We start from the raw sequence: 19,680 nt of genomic DNA, 5'->3' as shown, positions 1-19,680 counted from the left end.
ATGCCGTGGTCGGGGGGGGCGGGGGAGGGGGGGGGGGGGGGGGCGGCTAACAGTTCTGCACACATGGAAACATGGAAGAGAACGTTAATGTCACCAACAACAACAAAACATCAGACTGGCACTGCAACCAATGACTAGTTGGTTAGTCTAATAAATCCACCTGACAATATGCGTGTGTGATAAAAGGGAAAATAACACATTAATCAATGGGGGAGGAGGGGGGGGGGGTTTAAGCGCCGCTCCGTCTCACCGAGGAGGACTTGTGGTCCTGCGGGGGCCGTCCGTCTGTCCCTCTCGGCTGCGGCGTCTTCGCTGCCTCCGCTCGCTGCTGAGGACGAGGCGCTGCCGGGACAGGAGGGGGGGGGTGGTGGTGGGGGGGGGGGGGGGGGGGGGACAGATGTGCGGCTGTCATGGTTGATTAAGTCAAGCGCGTGGCGCTGCCAGCTGTTCTAGGAGGATATCCGAGTGAATCACCAGTGGAGTTCGCGCTGCTCCACTTTTAGAGCACGTTGGGCTTCAATCATTCAGTTTTAAGAGCCGTTTGGGAGGTTTGGGGGAAATGTATTCTTCCCCCCCCCCCCCCCCAGATCGACATGTGAAACTGGCGGTTTGACCCTTAAACTCACCAGAGAAACGTCCCTGACTGGCGCCGCCAGCCTCGTCGTCCGCCGCGCTGCTGTACACAAAGGACTCCCCCTTGAGCGGCGTCCCACAGGACGCACTTTCCTGTAAGGGGGGGGGGGGTGAACGAGTAGATGACACCATGGTAACCACAGCTCTTGGTTGGCACCAGCGTGCACTGCGTGTATTTCATTCATTACGCTGTGGTGGCGCGTCTGCACCCACCAGTCCAGTGTCGTACTCTTCCTCCTCCTCCTCCTCCTCCTCCGCCGCCGCCGCCGCCTCGGGGTCGTTCTCGTGCTCCTCGACCACGCTGGCGAAGCTGCTGGCGTTGGAGGAGGAGCGGGAAAGGTCCTGAGCCTCGGGGATGGACGGCGCCCTGCAACACATCGCCAAACTACACACCTGGGTCACTCCGAGCGCACAACACAGTCATCCCTCTGCAGACTCAACTCATTTGGGAACTGGAGTCAAATCATTTTAGTTCTAATGTTTAGTGATGTTCCTTCCAAAAGTGATAACCTTAAATGATCCCCTGTCATTTTCAAGCCGTGGCAGCTAGCGAAACCTTTTAAGCCTTTTTTAGATGATGCAACGCTCTAAATTAGCATGTGTATGAAAACACACACTGTAGCTCACAACGTAATTACATTAAACAAATTTAACTGCAGCCTTTAAGAAGCAGTAATATATTTATTTAAGCTTTATTCACGTATTGCATAACGCTGCCATGCAGGTTCCAATTGCTGAATTAGTGCTTTTCCACCAACATATATATATATAATAAAGCATATTACTGTACAGGTTATCCACGTGGTACTCACCTGTTCTTGGTAGGAGGGAACTCCGGAGAGCTGTGATTGGAGGAGTTGTCTGATTTGTTTTCCAGCAAAAAGTGGGTTCCCTCCAGCGGCCTGATGGTGCAGGGTGACACGTCTCGGCTTCAGGACGGGGACACGTGAAAATAATGTCACAGTTACACGCGGTATTGGAAGCCGTTTGGAAAAGGCAAGTTTCATCTGTCAATTAAAGTCTTGTTAAAGCCAGACGGGAGAAAAGCATAAATGGTTTTCTCTAAGAAAAGCCTTCAGTCGTCAAAATTGCAAAGCATTATAAAGCATTAAGTATGATTCATTCAACCTAATTTTATATTTTTTTTAAACCCTTTTTTAAAAAACATTTTTGGACTATTTTCTCCGTGACATTTTGTTGATCTAACATGGTTTGACTTTTTCTTCTCCAAAATAAATGTTATTTTTTTTAAAAAATTTTTTAAATTTTACTCAAAACATTCTTTAACCTAATATTTTTCAACTTAAAAGAATACTTTTGTTATGCTAATATAACATAAGATAATTGGACTTTCAAAAGATTTTTTTTTTTATAGCACAAAAAATAAAGAAAGCCATGAAAACTGCCATCGAACAAGAGCTCGTCTCCTAACGATCCACTTCCTCCTTTTAAGGCCTTCTTCGGTCCGCTCCGGTTTGTCCTCTCACCTCCTCTCTTGGACCTCCTGGATGTTCTCGATGCCGATGGCGCTGCTGCGACGGGAGCTGAAGGGTCCGGACTTCTTCCTCGTTGGGCTTTTCCCAGGAATGATCAATGACTGAAGGTGAGCAGGGAGAGAAGATTCAGACACACACACACACACACACACACTACGGGGGGGAGCATAACTACTGCTCAACCACAGCATTATATGCAGTGCATGACTCATTCGGCATGTTGACATGTATGCTGCAGAATAAATGATCCTGTAATGAAAGGGTAACTAAATAAGCTACCATGCTTCTGGCAGGTGCTTAATTATTCATTTATATTCTCTTATGAATCCTGTTGGGTTTTCTTTGCGGTTTCTATTTTAACTACTTAGGTCAAACTTTCAAGTTTATTTGCTCAAACCTCAAGAAGTCTGGTACATGCTTCTAATTTAAGATGCACGATTCATCGATAGGGAACTGTGTAAAAGAACAGTTGTGGGAGTCTGGTTAATATTTCATTTCTGAATTTCTTACTTTTCTCAAAACAAACTTAAAAGTAAAAGAAAAAGGAATGTGTGCTTTGAAGACCAGTTTTAGTCATGAATCCTGAAATACGTGAGATTTATTAGATACCGATATATATATCTATATATTTCTATAACATCGCCCGGTCCGATCCGTTCCCTCTCAGCCGCACTGTGAGGCGTGGATGAATGAATGAATGTATGAATGAATGAACTGATGAAACCAAGCAGGAATATCAACATGTGAAATCTTCTCATACCCACTGGAACTAAAACAAACATAAAAAAAAACGCCAACTGCACACTTTATGGTTTAAATATGATGAGACAAAAGTTAACACAATAGACGAGTAAAGGAGAAATATATATACGTGAACCTCTTCTATGGTTCCTATCCCTATGGCACTGCCTCGCCGTCCATATTTACTGGGACTTTTCCCTGGAACGAGCAATGACTGAGCCCCCAAGAGAGAGAGAGAGAGAGAGAGAGAGAGAGAGACAGGTACAGGTGGAAGGAAGGTAAAGAACACATCGTGAGATCACATGCAGCACAGAGAATTCAAACAGCAAGGGGAGGAAATAAAGAAAGAACAGCATACTGGGGAGGGGGGGGCACAGAGGTAGGTAAACCATTTCAGGGGTCCAAACAGGAGAAAGGGGGGGGGACACAGAGTGCTGACAGGATCCAAACGACAGCGTTTAGCTTTGTAAAAAATATATATTTTTAGAAGTCATGAGTTTCCAGAAATGGGGTCAAAGGTCAGAAACACTGTCAGCAGCCGGATCCCACGGCGCAGTGAAAAGGACGCCATGCATCCCCGGGAGGACGGAGGTCCCGGCGGGGGGGGGGGGCGGGAGTCTGGGTAACCATACGGACGCCGCGCCGCGGGGGGGGGGGGGGGGGGGAGGAGGGAGACCACAACGTCCTACGTATCGAGCTCTGGGCGGCGGGGGGGGAGGAGTCTCTCAACAGGTGAGGATGGAAGAAACACGCACGAAAATGGAGAACGTGATTATGAGCACCCCCCCCCCCCCCCCAGAGAAAAAAAACAAGAAGCTAGAGTTGGTAATCTTAGAAAACGACATCACTGGAGTTTTCTATGAGGGCTGTGAATGCTAATGCTAATATTATGATTATTTTGGGGGGGGGGGGGTTTGGAGGACAGTCTGTCGGCGGCACAGTTGGCACCGCCCTAAAAACGATGGACCCTAGCTCTCAAAACGCAATCAATCAAAGGCGATTGAGTGGAATGAAGAGTGGAATAAAGATGGCGGGGATGAAAGCAGACGCCGTGGTGATGACAGACTGACGGAAGCAATGCAGTCGTTCTTTTGATCCTGCAGGAGGGGGGGATTAAACCTTTTGGGGTCGGGCATCGTGTGAAACGGGCTTACTTACAATCCCCGGGGTTTTGGGGCTCTCTGCGGGATTGTGGGTAAAGCTGCCGCTGTGACTAGTGGAGACTGTGTGTGGCTTCTTGTTACTGAGGCCCATGGCGTCCATAGACTGGCTTCTGCTGCGGATGACCCGCTACAGAGAGAAACCAGGACACACCGTCAGAGGAGGGGGGGGGGGGGGGGGGTCCACTTTGCCGTCTAGTGGAGACGCACAGAAAGAGTTTCTCCGAGCACGAAATACCGCGCGCGCGTGGGACTCTACACTCAAACACCTGTAAATGAAAAACAACCACGTTCCCTTACATAGAAAATGTCAATTCAGGGTGAACTCAAGTTAACTCAGCTGTCCTGTGTGCTTTCCCCATGTGACTCGTCTGCACTTACAGAGGACTTTCTCTCCTAAAATGGTATTTTACCAAAGTAACTTTAAATAAATAAGGGATGCTCAGTACCATGTACCACTTTGTTTCTTACATTCTTTCTGGTGACAAAGATCCATCAGGAAACACTAGCAACATGAATCGTTACTGTTTTAAGAATCCAGCTGTTTGGTGTCCAGAGTTCTACAATAATAGCTACAGTTGTGGTGGTTCTATGCGTTTTAATGTGCAAATATCTTTGGAATACATTGCATCTCTGAGGGCACCGATGTGCGGTTTTTGCTTGCACGGGCGCATGCAGGACTAGTTCTGAACACTTGGGGGCAGTGCAGGTCAACAGAGAGAAACGCAGGTTCACCGAAGGTCAGGGAGGGCGTAGGCTGCGTGGGGGGGGGGGGGGGGGGGGGGGGGATGGTGTAAGGCGCTGCATCTAAAGTAAGCTGTGGGCTTTCGTGTCATGGGAGGGGGGCAGATGAGGCACAGTGAGAGCAAGGAGGACAGAGGCAGAGAGGCAAGATGCAGCGGGAAATATTTGCAGATGTTTGAGGGCGAGAAGAAACAATGTCACATCTGTGTGGACACTAAACTGATCTGGAGACCAAGCTGGTTGGATATTCTGAACACACACAAAAGATGGCACAGACACGAGAGAAAAAACAGCGGGGGGGGGGAGGGGGGGAGGGCGCGGCGAGACATGCGAACTGCATCATCAGCTCTCTAATGGTGGGGTCGTTAAATAGTTCATCGCTGAGCCTCGCCACCCTAATGCTCATCGACGGAGCGCTCCGTCAGGGGCGGTGTGCCGTTCCTACGCAGCGGGGCGGCCTACAGAAAGCACGCCGGGGGGGTGGGGGGGGGGTTGAAACACAGAGTGGGGAGAAATCAAAAGCCACAGAGGGCCGGTCCTGTGAGATGCACGAATGTTCCATGCTTTGCTTTCTCATGTGCGAGTACCCAGAGTCCCAGCCACGAGCATCCCGCCCTAAGCCCCCGCTTCCCCGTCATGCAGGCGGAGCGGCAAATGAGTGACGGAAAAGGGGGGGGGCGTACCTTGAAGGATTCAAAGAAGCCTCCCCCGCCGGCGCCGGCACCGTTCTCCAGCTTGTCCTCGTCTCCGCCCAGGCCCATCATGGACTGGCTGTTCAGGTGCAGCTCCTCGTACAGGGTCTCCAGCAGGGCCGAGCGCGTGCGCTCCTGACAACGACAGGCGGTGATGACCATAATGTAGCAGCGCAAATCTCCCCCCCCCCCAACCCCCACCACCGTACACACACACACACAGTCTAGAAACAGTCCCACTTCTCTCCTGACCTCCAGCTTGGCGAACTTCTCGGCCTTGTAGCAGGCGTACTCTGCGTTGATGAGCTTCGTGAAGAGGAACTCGCGGAACTCGGGGCCCTGGAGGAGCGGACGGGACGACGGAGAGGCGGGTTTTTATCGTCTCGGCTCGCAGAGAGCGGGGACATTAGTCATAAGTGTGCGATCGCTGACCTTGGTGAAGACGGCCGGGTCGGGCAGAGCGGGCCCGAAGAAAGGCACGTCGTCCCGGGCGGTCACGGACACCTGGAGGAGGGAGCGGGGCGGGGGGGGTCACGTGATGAAACGTGACGCGACCTCGCGGAATAACCAAGGAGTGCACGCTGAACCCAAACCTTGTAGGTGACGTTGTCCGTGCACGCGTTCTCCACCTGCACCACCACGTACGCGTGCAGGAAGTTGGATTGGATCATGTCCGGCACGAAGGGCGTGTTCTCCTCCTGGAACACGATGGCCACGATGTCGTTGCCTATGTGCCGCTTCCGCTGCAGCTGGACGCCACGGAGCAGAAGAAGAAGAGGTTGGAGCTTCTCGAAACCCCTTCCAGGAGTCACGCTATACAGTTTGCCTGGGGATAAGTATACGGTCCAGGCCCGGGACAGCCCGTTCTCTGGGACAATTGATACCCTGGTATCAGCCCAATCATTTGGTGTAGCGCGGACAAGGGGCTCGCGGCATAGAAACGGTGTCGATGGGGGGGGGGGAAATGAATGATTTGGAAAAAGGCTGAGCAGCCGCCGCAAATCAAACAAAAATGGATTATGACTCTGCAGGCGACCCAAAACGTCAGCGCTGAAATAATGTCCTTTTGAGCTCTTAGAGGACAGAGTGACTGTGCTTAAGTTTTATATTTTTTGTCCAAGCGATGCATTGCCAAGTACTAAGGACGCTGCAAGCCTTTGGCTTTCGTAAAAAAAAAAATCAATCTAATTAAAAATGTCATAAATGTTTTCCCTTCAGCCATCCAAAAAAAAACAATAACGCCGCGAGTCATCAGAATGATGAAATACCAACGACCAAAACCTGCAGCGTACGTCGGGCTTTCATTTGTCAAGAGATCAACAGAAAAAGGTTGTAAGTGCAGCTCCTCCTCATCGGGCGACTCAACGCACCAAAGTGCAGACATTCAGCCAAAGCCGCTTCACACCCCCAAGAGGTGACGGACCGTTTAATACCAACAAATATTTACTCTGGAATTTGCAGGCGATTCTGCGCTTTATGTCACATGTCTGGCAAAGACTGAAACAACAAACCCGCTTCGGGCCGTTTTTTTAATTCACGTACTTGTCACATTAGAGAAAAACATTGTGCAGGAGGCTCAAACTGTGAATGATTCTGACAGCATGAATCAGGGACCACAAGGTGCCAGACACGTTCCGTTCATTCCTAACGTATTTGTATTCGCCATAAAATTGACGCATCGCTGCGGTGTGTATTCGAACAAAAGCGTCACCACGGAAACCACCCTTTTAAGGAAATGAGAGCACAATTTGATGGATGTAAAAGAGCAGAGAGCAAAGTCAGAAAAGAGGAGAAAGTAACACCAGCGGGCCACATTTGTTGACCATCTAAACATGACGTTTTTGTTTTCCCATTTAAACGGATCAGGTTTGGACTAATGTAGCTTACGGCAACATGAAAGTCTTCAGCCACAAAGAGCAAAAAACACTCGGAATAGCAGCATCTCCGACGCTCATATTTCGGATAATACCTTGATGTGCTGTCACTTTACCTGCTGCGAGTCTCCCTCTGTGTAAGGCAGCTTGGTTGACACGTGGAACATAATCTCCTTATTATGGAAAGTCGTGTAGACCGATTCTGTCCCGGTCTGCCCGTGAGCCACGTCCAGGCCGCCTCGAAAGCTGCCCCGAGGACCGGAGAGGACGCCGAAGGGCAGACGTGTGTGAAAAGGGACGAGAGGGAGAGAAGAAAACATGCAAAGTTAAGCTGAAGAAAGAGCTGAGCGAGCTCATCCATCACGGATCGCAACGTCACCGTCGGGACGATCTAATTCGCCTCTTTAGGGATTCATTTAGAGCCACCTGTGATGAAGTGGCTACTGATTGACACAGGAGGGGAATCAAAAGCACTTTAAATCTTTAACTGAATAATGTCCAAACCCTTTAAAGTCATGCAGCTCAATCTTGTGGCCCAGAAACTCCAAGAACTCGACAAAAGAAGGACTCTCTTCCATGTTCCCAAACAGCTCCTCCTCCGATGTCTGCGAGGAGGAGACAAAGGACGTCACGGAGCGACTCACCCGACTAGATTCAGCTTCTCAGGGGCACCTGTGCAGCACACTCACCTGGCCAAACTTCTGATAAATAACCCCGAACTTGAAGTTGTTGCTGATCACGTGCTCGTCGAAGGTGACGATGAGCCTGGAGGCCTGAGGACGAGAGAAGAGAAGGACTTCACCCGGGGGGGAGTGGGGGGGGGGGGGGAGGGGCCACAGAGGCGTGACGAGAGCTGGAGGATGGGTGCCTACCTTCGGGTAGAGGACGGGGTAAAACCGGTCCACGTTCACCTCTTCGCACACCAGCTGCAGATGGAAAACAGCAGCTTCTCTCCGTCAGAGGCGAAATACTCTTTAGGGGAAACTGTAATTCTGTGTTACATGAATAACTGCGTACCTTGGCCATCTGAACCACATTGGGGAACTCGGTGAGGCAGGAGATGGGAATGACATCATGGTGAGTTTTTAGCTTTGTGCTGCAAGTCAGAAAGTTTGGAAAAGTCAAACTGGTCCCTCAGTGTGTGACAGGTTTTCAACCACGTTGTCTGGACCTTATCTATTTAACCATGGCAACATCACTGGGCCACAGAGATCTGCCCCCCCCCCCCCCACGGCGGCTCTGCAACAACTCGCATGCATCTGTACCAGCTGCTCTTACAGGAACGGGTGTCAGGTCGAGGTGTAGGTCCATATGTTCTAACCGCCTGGGATCATCTTCTAAACCCTCTGTGTTTTTACATTTCGTGGAATTCGACTTTGCTTTGAATGTAGACAGTGACTCAGCGCTTCTTCGGACTACGTGAGCGCAGTGACTGAGGGGATGTGCGCCGTATACGATGCTTCTGTTCTAGCAGTAAAATCGCAGCATTAAAAGAGCATCTGAAGCCACAGTTGTTACACTTCCAGTTGGAGAAACAATAACCAAAAGAGAGGGAGAAACATGGAGAGAGGAAAAAAAAAAAAAACAATAGCTGGGGATATTACAAAGGAGAAAACTGTTATTCAGAGCCGGGGGGGGGGGAGGAGCACAAATGGGAGAGAAACCAGGTCACATATGAAAGTAATAGGAACTGTACCGAAGCATCAAGCGCAGATGCTCCTGATCCCCAATGACATCGTACTTCATGGAAAAGACCAAGTGGCCCAGGGCAGCATCCGTGGTGTAATAATTAAAGTGTTCCTGGGGGAAGATGAGCAGAGACAACCTAAACGTGACGATGAATGCTCCCCCAGCAACAAACGCACTGCTGTAATCCATCAGAAAAGCATGAAGGGGACGAAGGGAGTAAGGCACTATGGAGGGTACACGACGGATAACTCAAGTAAAGCAACGAGTGTTTTATGACATAAGCAACATGAAACAGAATAGTATTGCATATCGACAGCAGTAAATGTCTTCAAGGGGATCGCGGGCTGGGTTTTAATGCCACAAGCAAAGAACGGAAACATTCCACGAGTCCAATTCTACCGGACCCAAACAAACAGAATCCTGTCACCATAAATGACTTCTCTCAGTGACAGCTTCTCTCACTTCAGGACCCGGGATTGTTAAAAAGCAGACGGCTTCCTTCCCCTCCTCACCTTGCCCACGAATTGCTTCCTGTAGATCTTGGCGCTGCCGTTTGTCTCCAGCTTGACGAGGGAGGGGGGGCACGCCGGCTGACCGGCCTCCGGCGGCTCTTTGAGCTCATGGTTGTTCCCCTCGATCCAGTAGCCTCCGAACTGGGGCAGCAGGACCAGCGGGAAGGGGCTCGTGCGACCAAGAACCTGAACGGGGGGGGGGGGGGGGGGGGGCAGTCAGAGGGGCACAAGTCACCGCGCTGGGTTCTGACCCGCTCCAAGCGCCGTGGCGGCGTGTGAGTGTGAGTGCAGAGACGTGGGGCTGTACCTCGTGAACGCTGGGGTAGGGGATGTAGTCCTCTTCTGTCTGCAGGGGGAGGGAGGGGGGGGGGGGGGGGGAAACAAATGTGAGCTGAGCTGACAAACAGACGCTCGTGGTCACAGTTTTGGGTTTTGGGCGCGTGAGGCTGATAACGGTTCTCTCGCCCGGATCACAATACAATACTAGTGGAACGGGTCGTGCAGAGAAGAGACGGCAGCTGGAGGGAGGGGCTGGATTCACACTTCACATCTCATGCTGACAGTGGTGTTCGTTGGGGCCTTCCTCTGTGAGGGCCATTGCAACCCCCCCCCCACCCCCCCCAAAAAACGTGTTGCAATTTGCTTCTTTTGCAAACTCACTTTCTTTTAATTCCCAATAGTGATTTGGCCAAATTCCCCAACAGCGCCTTTTTGCAACCTCAGCAGTGAACGCCTGCTCTTGCTCCATTAAAGGAAGCTATTGGCCCTTTTCTCACACTCAACTCAATAGGAAAATTTAAACTTTTTTTATGACACCGGGTTATTGGTGTTGATTATTGGAGGTGGACCGCAAAAGAAAAGGTCAGGGGATCAGATTACATCCATACAGGCTTTTTAAATTAATATCCAGCTTTCACAGGAGAAAACCATTTAGTTAGATTCATGAAACGAAAATAAACGTATAAATGCCGTTATTGAAGTACAGAAGATCCACGTTCCTGGCACCCTGTGTGTGTGTGTGTGTGCGCTTCAGTGGTTTTTATACTTCCTCGTTCCTGACACGTGGTTAAAATATGAACCTGTTGGATATCTATGATCTGTAAAAGCTACTAACGTTGACCCTAGAGAGGGAAGCCACGCTCTTACCGCGTTGAGCCAATCTACGGCCCATGGAAATAAATGCTTTTATGGTTTTCTCGCTTCAGATGATTAGGATCTATTTCTGACGTGGCCTGGGATTCCCCCGGCGCCCTGAGCCTCAGCGGTACGCCACAGGACCGAGCGGCCCGGTCCTGTGGCGTACCGCTGATAAGGACGGCTCTACGATGCCGCCATTACGGATTCTTTACACAGACTGCGGTGCGACAAGGAGAAGGGAGGGTTTCGCCACTCACTTTGAGGGGGGGAGGGAGGGAACATCTCTGCTCATCCATCCTGCAACCCTGTGAGAGAGAGAGAGAGAGAGAGAGAGAGAGAGAGAGAGAGAGGTGATACTGAGCGGACAGGTGCACACAACGGTTTTACACACCTGCAAAGATAAACGCAGCATATCAGTGATGACGATTCACGTGTTTACGTAACGCCAGCTCAATCAGCAGATGGACCGCAGAAAGAGGAAGCGTCAGAGGAGCGATTCATGCGTTGGGGATGCGAGTGAGAAAGATAAGCAGAGGTCCGTGAGAACAGGAGAGGCGTTTCTAACACGGTGGACGTCATTGCCCAATCCTACCACGTTTGTTGCACTTTTTTTTTGTTTTTGTTCAGGACTAAGGAAGATGAATCAAATGGAGATTGGAAAATGGCTTCTTTTAATCTCACTTCATTAATCTCATCCTTTGGGAGGCCGATCCGCAAGCTTCGCTCCTCTCATTTGTTCGGAGAATATGCAACGCTAGTAATAAAAAGTAGGCGACTCTGCGCTCATTGAGGATCCAAAAGTGAGCACAATTCATTCCGTTTGAATCCCCCCCCCCCCCCGCTCTGGCAGCAGAAGATGTTTTGACTTACAACTAAATCATGTTCCTGTGTCCCTTTTCTCTCCTGCATCCAACATATTGTCATAGTAGAAACTGGATCGCGTTACGTACAAATTCAGCGTTTTGAGATATTTGACAATACGGAGATTCACCGAGCGAGATCAGAAGAAGGGGAGTTGGGATTCAGCTCATAACGTGAACGTGTGGATGCGCAGAATAAACGTTCCTGTTGATCCCTCACGGGCTTTTTCAGGACCCGCCGTCCCTGATCCCGGTTTGTGTCACACTAGAATTAACGTCGCTGGGTGCAAAGCAACCGACATTTCTAACAAATCGGTGGAAACATTTGGCACATCTGCTGACACGTACAACACTGCACAGTTGTAGAGAGACAACAAAAAGGCCTTGTTCAAATGCATATCTTTCTAAAAGCAGCCTAAGGCAGAAGCAAACATTCAGGGCACAGAGCGGCACACTTCAGAGTGTTGGAGAAGGCTTCGGATCGGGGATACAGAAATAGCAGGAAAGGAAATCGAAGAAAATGGAAGTTTGATTGAAGCTCGGGGGGGGGGAACGGACGAACTCACAGTACCTGCATCCTTTCGATCATGGCAAACAGGTCCGAGGTCTGTGGAGGAGAGTCGACACGGGTCCAAAAAGGGTTTGATACCAGTTTCCCCGTCACACTTCGTCTCTGCTAACTGGAAGAGAAACCTCTCCTCCGACGTCCAGCAACCTCACCCTCCCCCCACCACCACCACCACCACCACCCTACCCTACCCGACACCGATGAGCACATCAATGTGTGGACGCGACGATACGAGTGTCTGGCGTCCAGCTGCACCGATGAAGAACCTGGATGTTTGAACTGAACCCCTGGCGCACAGGGCGCAACTTTCATGTCCGATTAGCGAAGCACTGGCACAGGTCAGAGGGCAACGGCCTTCGATGGGCACGCATTCACCTCCTGCAGGGGCCCACGGTTTGGAGCCGGGGAGGGTCGCAGCTGCCCCGCCGCGCACCGTGTAACGCAAGCGGACTCAAGTGCCGGGCTGATGTTTCCACATGACAGTCTAGATTTTACCGAGGGCTCTGAAGGACTGGACCCCCCCCCCCCACACACACACACACACACACACACACAAATAAAACCATGTTTGCGTTTACCCGTGCATGCATAGCAACGTTTTCCTACTCACACTCACTCACAAACACCTGACCAGGTGAAGCCTGGAGTCTATTGAAAGTAAAAATGAAAGATAACACAATGAGCCTCTCCTGAGTCATACAGGCTGCAGACTGGAGGAGCCGTGTGAGCGTATGCACATTGTACGGCATTTCCTCATAGGAGTTGCGCAATTTATAATAATACAAAAAAAAAATAGGCGGTTTCGTCCCAAACACAAACACAGTCGATCTCCAGGGGGCTAAAAACAGATCCCCCAAGCAGTGGAGGATGTGTCTTCATCTGCACCATGTACAAATAATCCAATATACCGCCCTGCAGCACCAAGCATGAATCCATCTGTCTGAAGATTCAAACAAGCAACAACAGCTGGCGCAAAAAAAGAACCTCTCTACTTGCAGCAATGTAGAAAATACTCACATCGCTGAGGCAGCGTCTCTTGAGCAGAGGCCTGGCGGGGGGGCGCGTGAAGGCGTTCTTAGCCATCCTCGGATCACTCGCGCTTTGCACTCAGCGCCGCTCAGCAATGACAGCCGGCGGAATCCGTACGTCGGCGTCTGAGTTGAAAGCATCGGCGTGTGAAAGGGTCCCTTCCTCCTTCCTCCTCCCCCCCCCCCGCCTGCCCGCCGCCCTCCCGTAGACACACGCAGCTGCTCTGTAGGAAGCAGGAGGGAGGATCGGCGCTTCGACCCTCTGTGTGCACAACGATCCTCTCTTTGTCACACGCACACACACACACACACACACACACACTTTGACAGAAAACAGCAGTTCTCTATTCTGTTGAATCACATTTTGAGACTACACTTCCTCTTTTCCTTCATCTCGGTATTTCTCAAGCGCCTCGCTGGTGAGAACGAGGCAGCAGAAGCATTTATTTGACCTCCGAGTGACAAATCAAAGACATTTCCACACGCTTCACAACTCATGTCACCGTGGATTTGGACCTTCATTATCCTGTTAATTGTGCTCTTGTGATCAGCCAGTGCTGATTACAAGCTTTTTTTTTTTTTAGAGCAATCATCCTCCAGATTCATTTTCTTTCATGGCGTTATAACATAAGCTGTCTATCATGAATAAATGAGAAGAGGTTCGATTAATTAGTGTGGCGCTCTGAAAGCGCATCAGGCGCCAAACGTGAAAGCTCCACGCGTCATCACATGCACCAGGGGAGCAGCTCCAATGCGTGTGGAGAGGACATGAAATATGAAAAGAGGGAGAAAAACCGAGGAGGGAAGGAAAGATTTAAAAACCGAGGAAGCGGCGCAGGATGATGAAAGATGGGAGCTGTCGTACTGTGAGAGTCTCTTCAGTCCAGCTCCATCCGGCACCCCCCCAACATCAGACATCAACAAACGCTGACCTACTTCAACAGAATAAAGCACCGCGGAAATATTTCACGGGGACAGATTCTCCCCCCCCCACCCCCCCACATATGTGAAGCGTTTTATATCTTGCTGTATAGAAGATAAAAAAAAAAAAACTGTCAGCATTAATCTCCCTCCAGGGAACACAGTGGTGAGTACGCGAGAGGAGGAGAGGTCACATGGTGCGGCATAAAAGGCCACAGAATACAGATTGTGTATGACAGAGGTAAAGTTCTGTTGGTATCGTATCATCAGCCTCAAGCCAGCGACACACTCAGCATTGTAGCGTCGGTTTGGAATTTCAGCACTTGTCACATGATTATAATTTTCGTGTTACAGTAAAGGAGAAGACTCTTCCTCCCCCCCCCCCCCCCCGCCGGGTTGGAGTGCCTTCGAGCACACATCAGACCGGCGCGTGAGCGACTTGCTGATAGAAAAACTACTGACGCTTCCTCACAGTGGAATGGGAAAAAAAACGAAACTTCAAAGGGGGGAGTCGATCAGAGAAAATCCACCGGGGTCAAGAGTCCCATCCCCGCTGCCGGCCGAGGCCCGGTGGGGTGGGGGTGGGGGGGGGGGGGGGGGCACGGACTGAGTGGACGGACCTCCACTTCACCGCCTCAGTGGAGCCGGCCGATTACCCCGAAGGTCGAGGCCCACAGAGCTGAGGCTGGCTCTCCTCCCCACCAGCAAAAGCAAGAAGTAACATCCAGTCTAACAAAGAGGCACCGCAGCTCCCCCAGATCACGTCCTACATTTTGGGCCTTTTCAACACTGACTGATTATCAGTTAAAGGGGAGCAAGTTTTAAACTAATCCCTAAAGGAGCGCTCCACCCACTTAGCATTCGACCTTGTAGGATTCATTGGGGAAAGCTTTAGTCAAAAGGAGCGGAACAGGAACAATCATCTTTTGTATTCTGCTTGCATTTGCTGGCGTGAACCTCCGTTGGCGTCGACTGACACACGGCTATTAGATAAAGCAGACGCAATTATATTTAACAGTCACCTCTGGTTTCAAGCTCAGGCAGCCATCTGTCAGAAGGTTAATGAACTAAACAGAGCTATCGTAGGTACAAACATTGTGTGTTTCTAGCCTGGTTATCGGGGACAAATTCAAGCTTTTGATCTCTGATATCTTGACACCTCGAGTACTAACACTCGCTATCCGCGATGACATCACTAATTTAACTTTGAACACTCTGGCCGGGTTCCACTGTGGATATTTTTCTCTCAATCAACACAAATCCATACGAAGAATTCTACGACGCGACCATGTGACTTCAGTGTGTTTCCCCCCGGCTTACGACTCTTTACATACCTGTGGGGGGGGGGGGGGTCAGTGAAAATAACAAGCAAACAATAATTACATTATTTAAAACCAGGTAGGGGGAAACACTGGACTCACAGTTTGTGAGAAAACGTCTCATGCAAAAGATGTGGGGCCAGCATTAAAAAATATATATATGCCAGAAGGTCTATTCTGTGCAGCTCCATGTACAACTGCACAATTAAACATTGCTTATTGTATTTCCACTGCATGTGGAGACCAAAATACATTTGGCATCTATCAGAGAGGAGGCAAGCGCTGCAGATCTATATTGGTCCCGGAGAGTGACGGAAGGGGACAGACTCCACTTCCAGGCTGCACAGCAAGGTGTTAACAGCTACCCAAGGTTTGGGGACAATGGAGCCACCTTTTACCCGGTGTGACATCTGAAAGATGAACGGGTGCATTGAAGGTAGAATGAACGGGTACCACTGTTTACCCTCCATCCAAAAGGACCAACAACTGCCCTCAGCGTACTTCATCAGAGCTACGAGGAATCCGAGAAGGAGAGCGAGGTTGTGACAACCTTCCGCTTAGTTTGGCATCCGAGCAATAAGAGCACAGGAAACGTGTGCAGCGTGATCGTCTCGCCCCATTAGAGGAGATGATTTAGCCCTCACTGCAATGACAAGGGCGCCGTTATTGACAACAACAAAAAAACTCAGCACGCCTGGTTTGGCGTTTGGAGCTTTTTTTTTTACAGCGTCTAGTTTGAACAGGGGATGAGTGCCATTAAAGGAGGAACACAGGAGAACTGCACAATGCGAGAAGGACGTGAAGGAACTGGGGGGGGGGGGGGGGAACCAAGTGAACAGTGTACAAAGCAGAAGAAGAAGAAGAAGAAAGTCCGATTCCCTCCTCCGTGGGATCAGAGTGAACTACCAGCCCGACCAGGGTTCTGCTCGCAGCACATCACTTCACACTCTGTGTCACACAACGAGTTGGCTGCTAGAACTGTCGGCCCGTCTGTGCCTGCAGCCTGCTCCCCCCCCCCCAACCTGCAGCAAAAGGGCATTTTGGGAGCGCCGCTCGGGAGCAGAGGAATGAAGAAACGATAGAACAATCGGACCTCCTGGTGAGAAGTGGTGGAGTCTCGCAGGCTTCCCTCTGTTCCCTCTACACAGCAGTAGAGTTTGTGGTTCGCTGCAATACGGTCCTTTGTGGAGTGGTCGATCTTCTGCAGACTCTTCTCTGTTAGGACAGATTGCAGCCCTCTCTTTCGCTGTGCCTGTTTGAGGGGCGGGGGGGGAGGGGGGAAGGGGGGATCTATTTGCGACATCGCAGCCAAAGCGTTCTGCGTTTGCCTCTGATCTCTGCTGTCGGATGTTTCCCTGCAGCATCCTCAGCTTCTCAGAGCAGAAATTCCAACAAAGAGAGTGAACTTTGTTACGTCGGGGGGAGGGGGGGGGGGAGGTAGCTTGGAAGGATGCATGAAAATCGGCCTGCTCTTTGTTTTACCACAGCATCGTTCATCACGTGTTACCCTTTGTACAGGAGACACCTGGCTGCTGCTGCTTCAGCGCGGCGGGAACCGAAAGGAGAAATCCATCTTGATCTTAGAAAACTAGACAGAAAAATGAGGGCTGCCTGACAGGCTGCCTCCTCCACTCCCGATGGCACGCTTGGTGTCTGCCATCAAGGAGGATGAATGTTTCTCTGTGGTGTGTGTGTGCGTGTGTGTGTGTGTGTGTTTGCTTGTTCTTGTCACCCCTCCAATGACTAAGAAGACCGATAACGGGAAAATATCTGCAGGAAGGGTAAAAGTTTGACTCCGAATGTGACTTGAAAATCTCTCGCTAACAATCAGCTGGAGCACATGTTTATCAAAGAGCAGCATCCTGAAAGATGACGCGGGTGACGCCATTTGATGAATCAGAATGAAGAAGAACATCTGACCCGTCATGCAAATGCATTAAATCTCATCTCACTGCATGGAAGTCTTTCTTTTGCCGTTAGAGAACCCCAACGCGTGAATAAATCGTGCCCATCCGGAGCCACGGTATACAACCAGAAGGTGAAAGGTCGCCTCGTCAGTGAGTCCCACGTGATCCGCCAGCGTTCCCGACCCAACGTGGGCGCACCAGAGCCAAGAGAGAAACCAGAGGAAACGAAAAGCCGCTCACGTCCCTTTTTATTAATGGAAGATGATCGACGATCTGCTTTTATGGGCCAAGTGTGCGTTCACAAAGACCCGCTTGGTGATATTAAACATGACGACATGACATTGAGACCTGAGGCGGAAGCTCTCGCTCTGTGGTCGATGCGCTGAGCACCAAGCTCCTTCCCTCTTTGATTTCTTTTTCTTTCAAGTCGGTGGATTTCTCGTTACAGCTGCTACAGTTGTGTGAATCCGTCACCTAGCAACGTCTCTTACCTCCCGAACCACTGAAAGATATTTGATTCCAAAAAACAAACCTGAAATCTACAACACAGGACGCGTAATGGCATAAAATGACTCCCGTTATCCCCCAATTTACAAAACACCTTAAAAGAAAAAGCAATATGTAGGAGATTTACAAGTCGATGAGGTTTCCATGCATTTAAATTGTTCCTTGCTGAGGAATAAATATAATAAACAATATACAGTATATATATTACTTAAAAGATGACTATAAACATCCAATTCTTATTCTGTGAATTGCACAACGCTTCGAAAACAATAACCTTAAACACAGTTGAACCCAATTCTTGTAGTTCGAGGTTTTCATTTCAAATCGGTGACTAAAAAGCTTCAAAGGAAGCATGAAACAATCCATCAGGGAGCCGCGCTGCGTTTGCTGAGCAGGACTCGAGATAACTGGTGTTCACCTCCTCACTGCGATGCTCCCCAGGACAGAATCGCGTACATTTCATTTTCCTTTCATTACACAAGCTTTCTGAGGGCAGACACAAGGAATTCGGGAACTGAACCCGCCCATGGACCCCCCCCCCCCGCCTCCACGGAGCCGCCGGGGTCACGAGCTGCGATAAGCCTCCCGGCGCCGCGTCGTCCAATCAGGGCTCAGGGCGGAGGGGCACCTGCACGCACAGATGAGCAGGACGCCCGGCGCTCGGCAAACCCAGTTGGAGAAAAAAAACGTGCACTTGAAAAGGTTTGTATGTTCGCTGCCGTGGCCTCGGAGAGCAGAAGCCTGAAGCCTGCTCAGATGCAGCGGAACTTAATTGAGTTTCCTCTACAGGACGGGGATGAAACTATTACTTCTATTGCGTTTTCCTCCAGCGCGTCGTCCGTCACTGACAAAGTATTTTTTTTTTTTTTGAGCTGGGTCTGATTTAATATTGTATAAAAAGATGAAAGCATCAGTTTTTCAGTTGTGGTTAGCGCGCAGCGGTTAGCACTACCAAGTCCAACCAGAATAACTGCAGTCAGCTGAAAGTCAGGCTTCCAGCATGCGTCACAGTGTCCGTCACTGGGGGGGGGGGGGGGGATAAAAAGCATCGCTGGCTTACAAATAGAGATGTGGTGAAACCAAACAACAAAACACTTAAAACATACAATGACAAGCGCGAACAATGCATCATGAAGTTGATTCCAGGGGCAAACAATTCTCAAGAGTAGACGCTGCCGGGACCCGGCTAAATACTGGATGACTGCAACATGTCACCTCAGCAGGATGAATTGGTTTCTTTGTCAAACAAAAGGCAGCTAAAGGCACCGCGAAGACAAGCGATCATCAGGTCCAATGACGCTACCAAAACCATGCTCTTCAAAAGAAACAAATACCGAAACAAACTTCAAACTTCTATCATTTTCTTTAACATGTGTACTTCCAATTCAACGGATTTACAGCTGCAACGTCGTCATCAGTCGGTCCCCTCTCAGATGTCCCCAAAAGACCAATCCAAGACCTGGAGTTGTTTTTTTTTTGGCAAAGCACAAAGTGGGAAACGTTCTGGCCTCTTTTTGTCTCGACGTGAAAAACCAAATGAAGCTGAGGAGTATCTTCTAATGCAATGTTTTGCCTTTCAACTGCATTAAACATTCTTGCTCCAGTGTTCAATTTAGGACAAAATACGACAGATCACATATTTCCTGCCCCCCCCCCCCCCCCACCACAACGTCCGACACATGCAGCCCTCAGCTGTGCAGGTCCACTTAGTAGAGAGCAACTAATCTCATCAAGTAAAGCAGCTAATGCACAATGAAAGCAGAGTGAATTACTCGAGATGCCGGCCATACGCTCCCCGAGTGGACGAGATACAAAGAGAGAGAGAGTGGAAAAAAAAAGAGAAAGTTCATGGTCTGAAGCAACAAAAAAAAAAACAAAGAAAAAAAAACAGA

The 19,680-nt window shown here is 49.9% G+C and overlaps 1 protein-coding gene across 6 annotated transcripts in view; it reads right to left on the bottom strand.

Annotated features, from left to right (window-relative positions):
* Nucleotides 1-11: 11 nt before the first annotated feature.
* rap1gapb (RAP1 GTPase activating protein b) overlaps nucleotides 12-19,680 on the bottom strand; it is a 40,628-nt gene continuing 20,959 nt past the window's right edge. Inside the window, exons 1-23 of one of the 6 annotated variants that reach the window (XM_037490010.2) lie at nucleotides 13,124-13,191; nucleotides 12,110-12,145; nucleotides 10,936-10,983; nucleotides 9,849-9,887; nucleotides 9,542-9,727; nucleotides 9,037-9,140; nucleotides 8,358-8,436; nucleotides 8,213-8,266; nucleotides 8,030-8,113; nucleotides 7,845-7,945; nucleotides 7,457-7,586; nucleotides 6,060-6,215; nucleotides 5,899-5,970; nucleotides 5,719-5,805; nucleotides 5,458-5,601; nucleotides 4,029-4,160; nucleotides 3,007-3,084; nucleotides 2,121-2,230; nucleotides 1,446-1,562; nucleotides 847-1,018; nucleotides 627-726; nucleotides 251-342; nucleotides 12-55 (exon numbers count right to left, since the gene is read on the bottom strand). In XM_037490010.2, coding sequence (XP_037345907.2) covers nucleotides 47-55; nucleotides 251-342; nucleotides 627-726; nucleotides 847-1,018; nucleotides 1,446-1,562; nucleotides 2,121-2,230; nucleotides 3,007-3,084; nucleotides 4,029-4,160; nucleotides 5,458-5,601; nucleotides 5,719-5,805; nucleotides 5,899-5,970; nucleotides 6,060-6,215; nucleotides 7,457-7,586; nucleotides 7,845-7,945; nucleotides 8,030-8,113; nucleotides 8,213-8,266; nucleotides 8,358-8,436; nucleotides 9,037-9,140; nucleotides 9,542-9,727; nucleotides 9,849-9,887; nucleotides 10,936-10,983; nucleotides 12,110-12,145; nucleotides 13,124-13,189 — 2,196 coding nt within the window. In that variant the 5' untranslated portion in view covers nucleotides 13,190-13,191 and the 3' untranslated portion in view covers nucleotides 12-46. Of the gene's footprint in view, nucleotides 56-250; nucleotides 343-626; nucleotides 727-846; nucleotides 1,019-1,445; nucleotides 1,563-2,120; nucleotides 2,231-3,006; nucleotides 3,085-4,028; nucleotides 4,161-5,457; nucleotides 5,602-5,718; nucleotides 5,806-5,898; nucleotides 5,971-6,059; nucleotides 6,216-7,456; nucleotides 7,587-7,844; nucleotides 7,946-8,029; nucleotides 8,114-8,212; nucleotides 8,267-8,357; nucleotides 8,437-9,036; nucleotides 9,141-9,541; nucleotides 9,728-9,848; nucleotides 9,888-10,935; nucleotides 10,984-12,109; nucleotides 12,146-13,123; nucleotides 13,192-19,680 lie in introns of those variants that run through there. The other 5 variants (XM_037490012.2, XM_037490015.2, XM_037490011.2 and 2 more) reach the window with 5 other exon arrangements.

Source organism: Pungitius pungitius, chromosome 8 (assembly GCF_949316345.1).
Source record: "Pungitius pungitius chromosome 8, fPunPun2.1, whole genome shotgun sequence".
In the NCBI taxonomy this organism is placed as follows: domain Eukaryota; kingdom Metazoa; phylum Chordata; class Actinopteri; order Perciformes; family Gasterosteidae; genus Pungitius; species Pungitius pungitius.
Note: the sequence above shows the minus strand (reverse complement) of the source record. Positions and strands in the feature narration are given on the sequence as shown.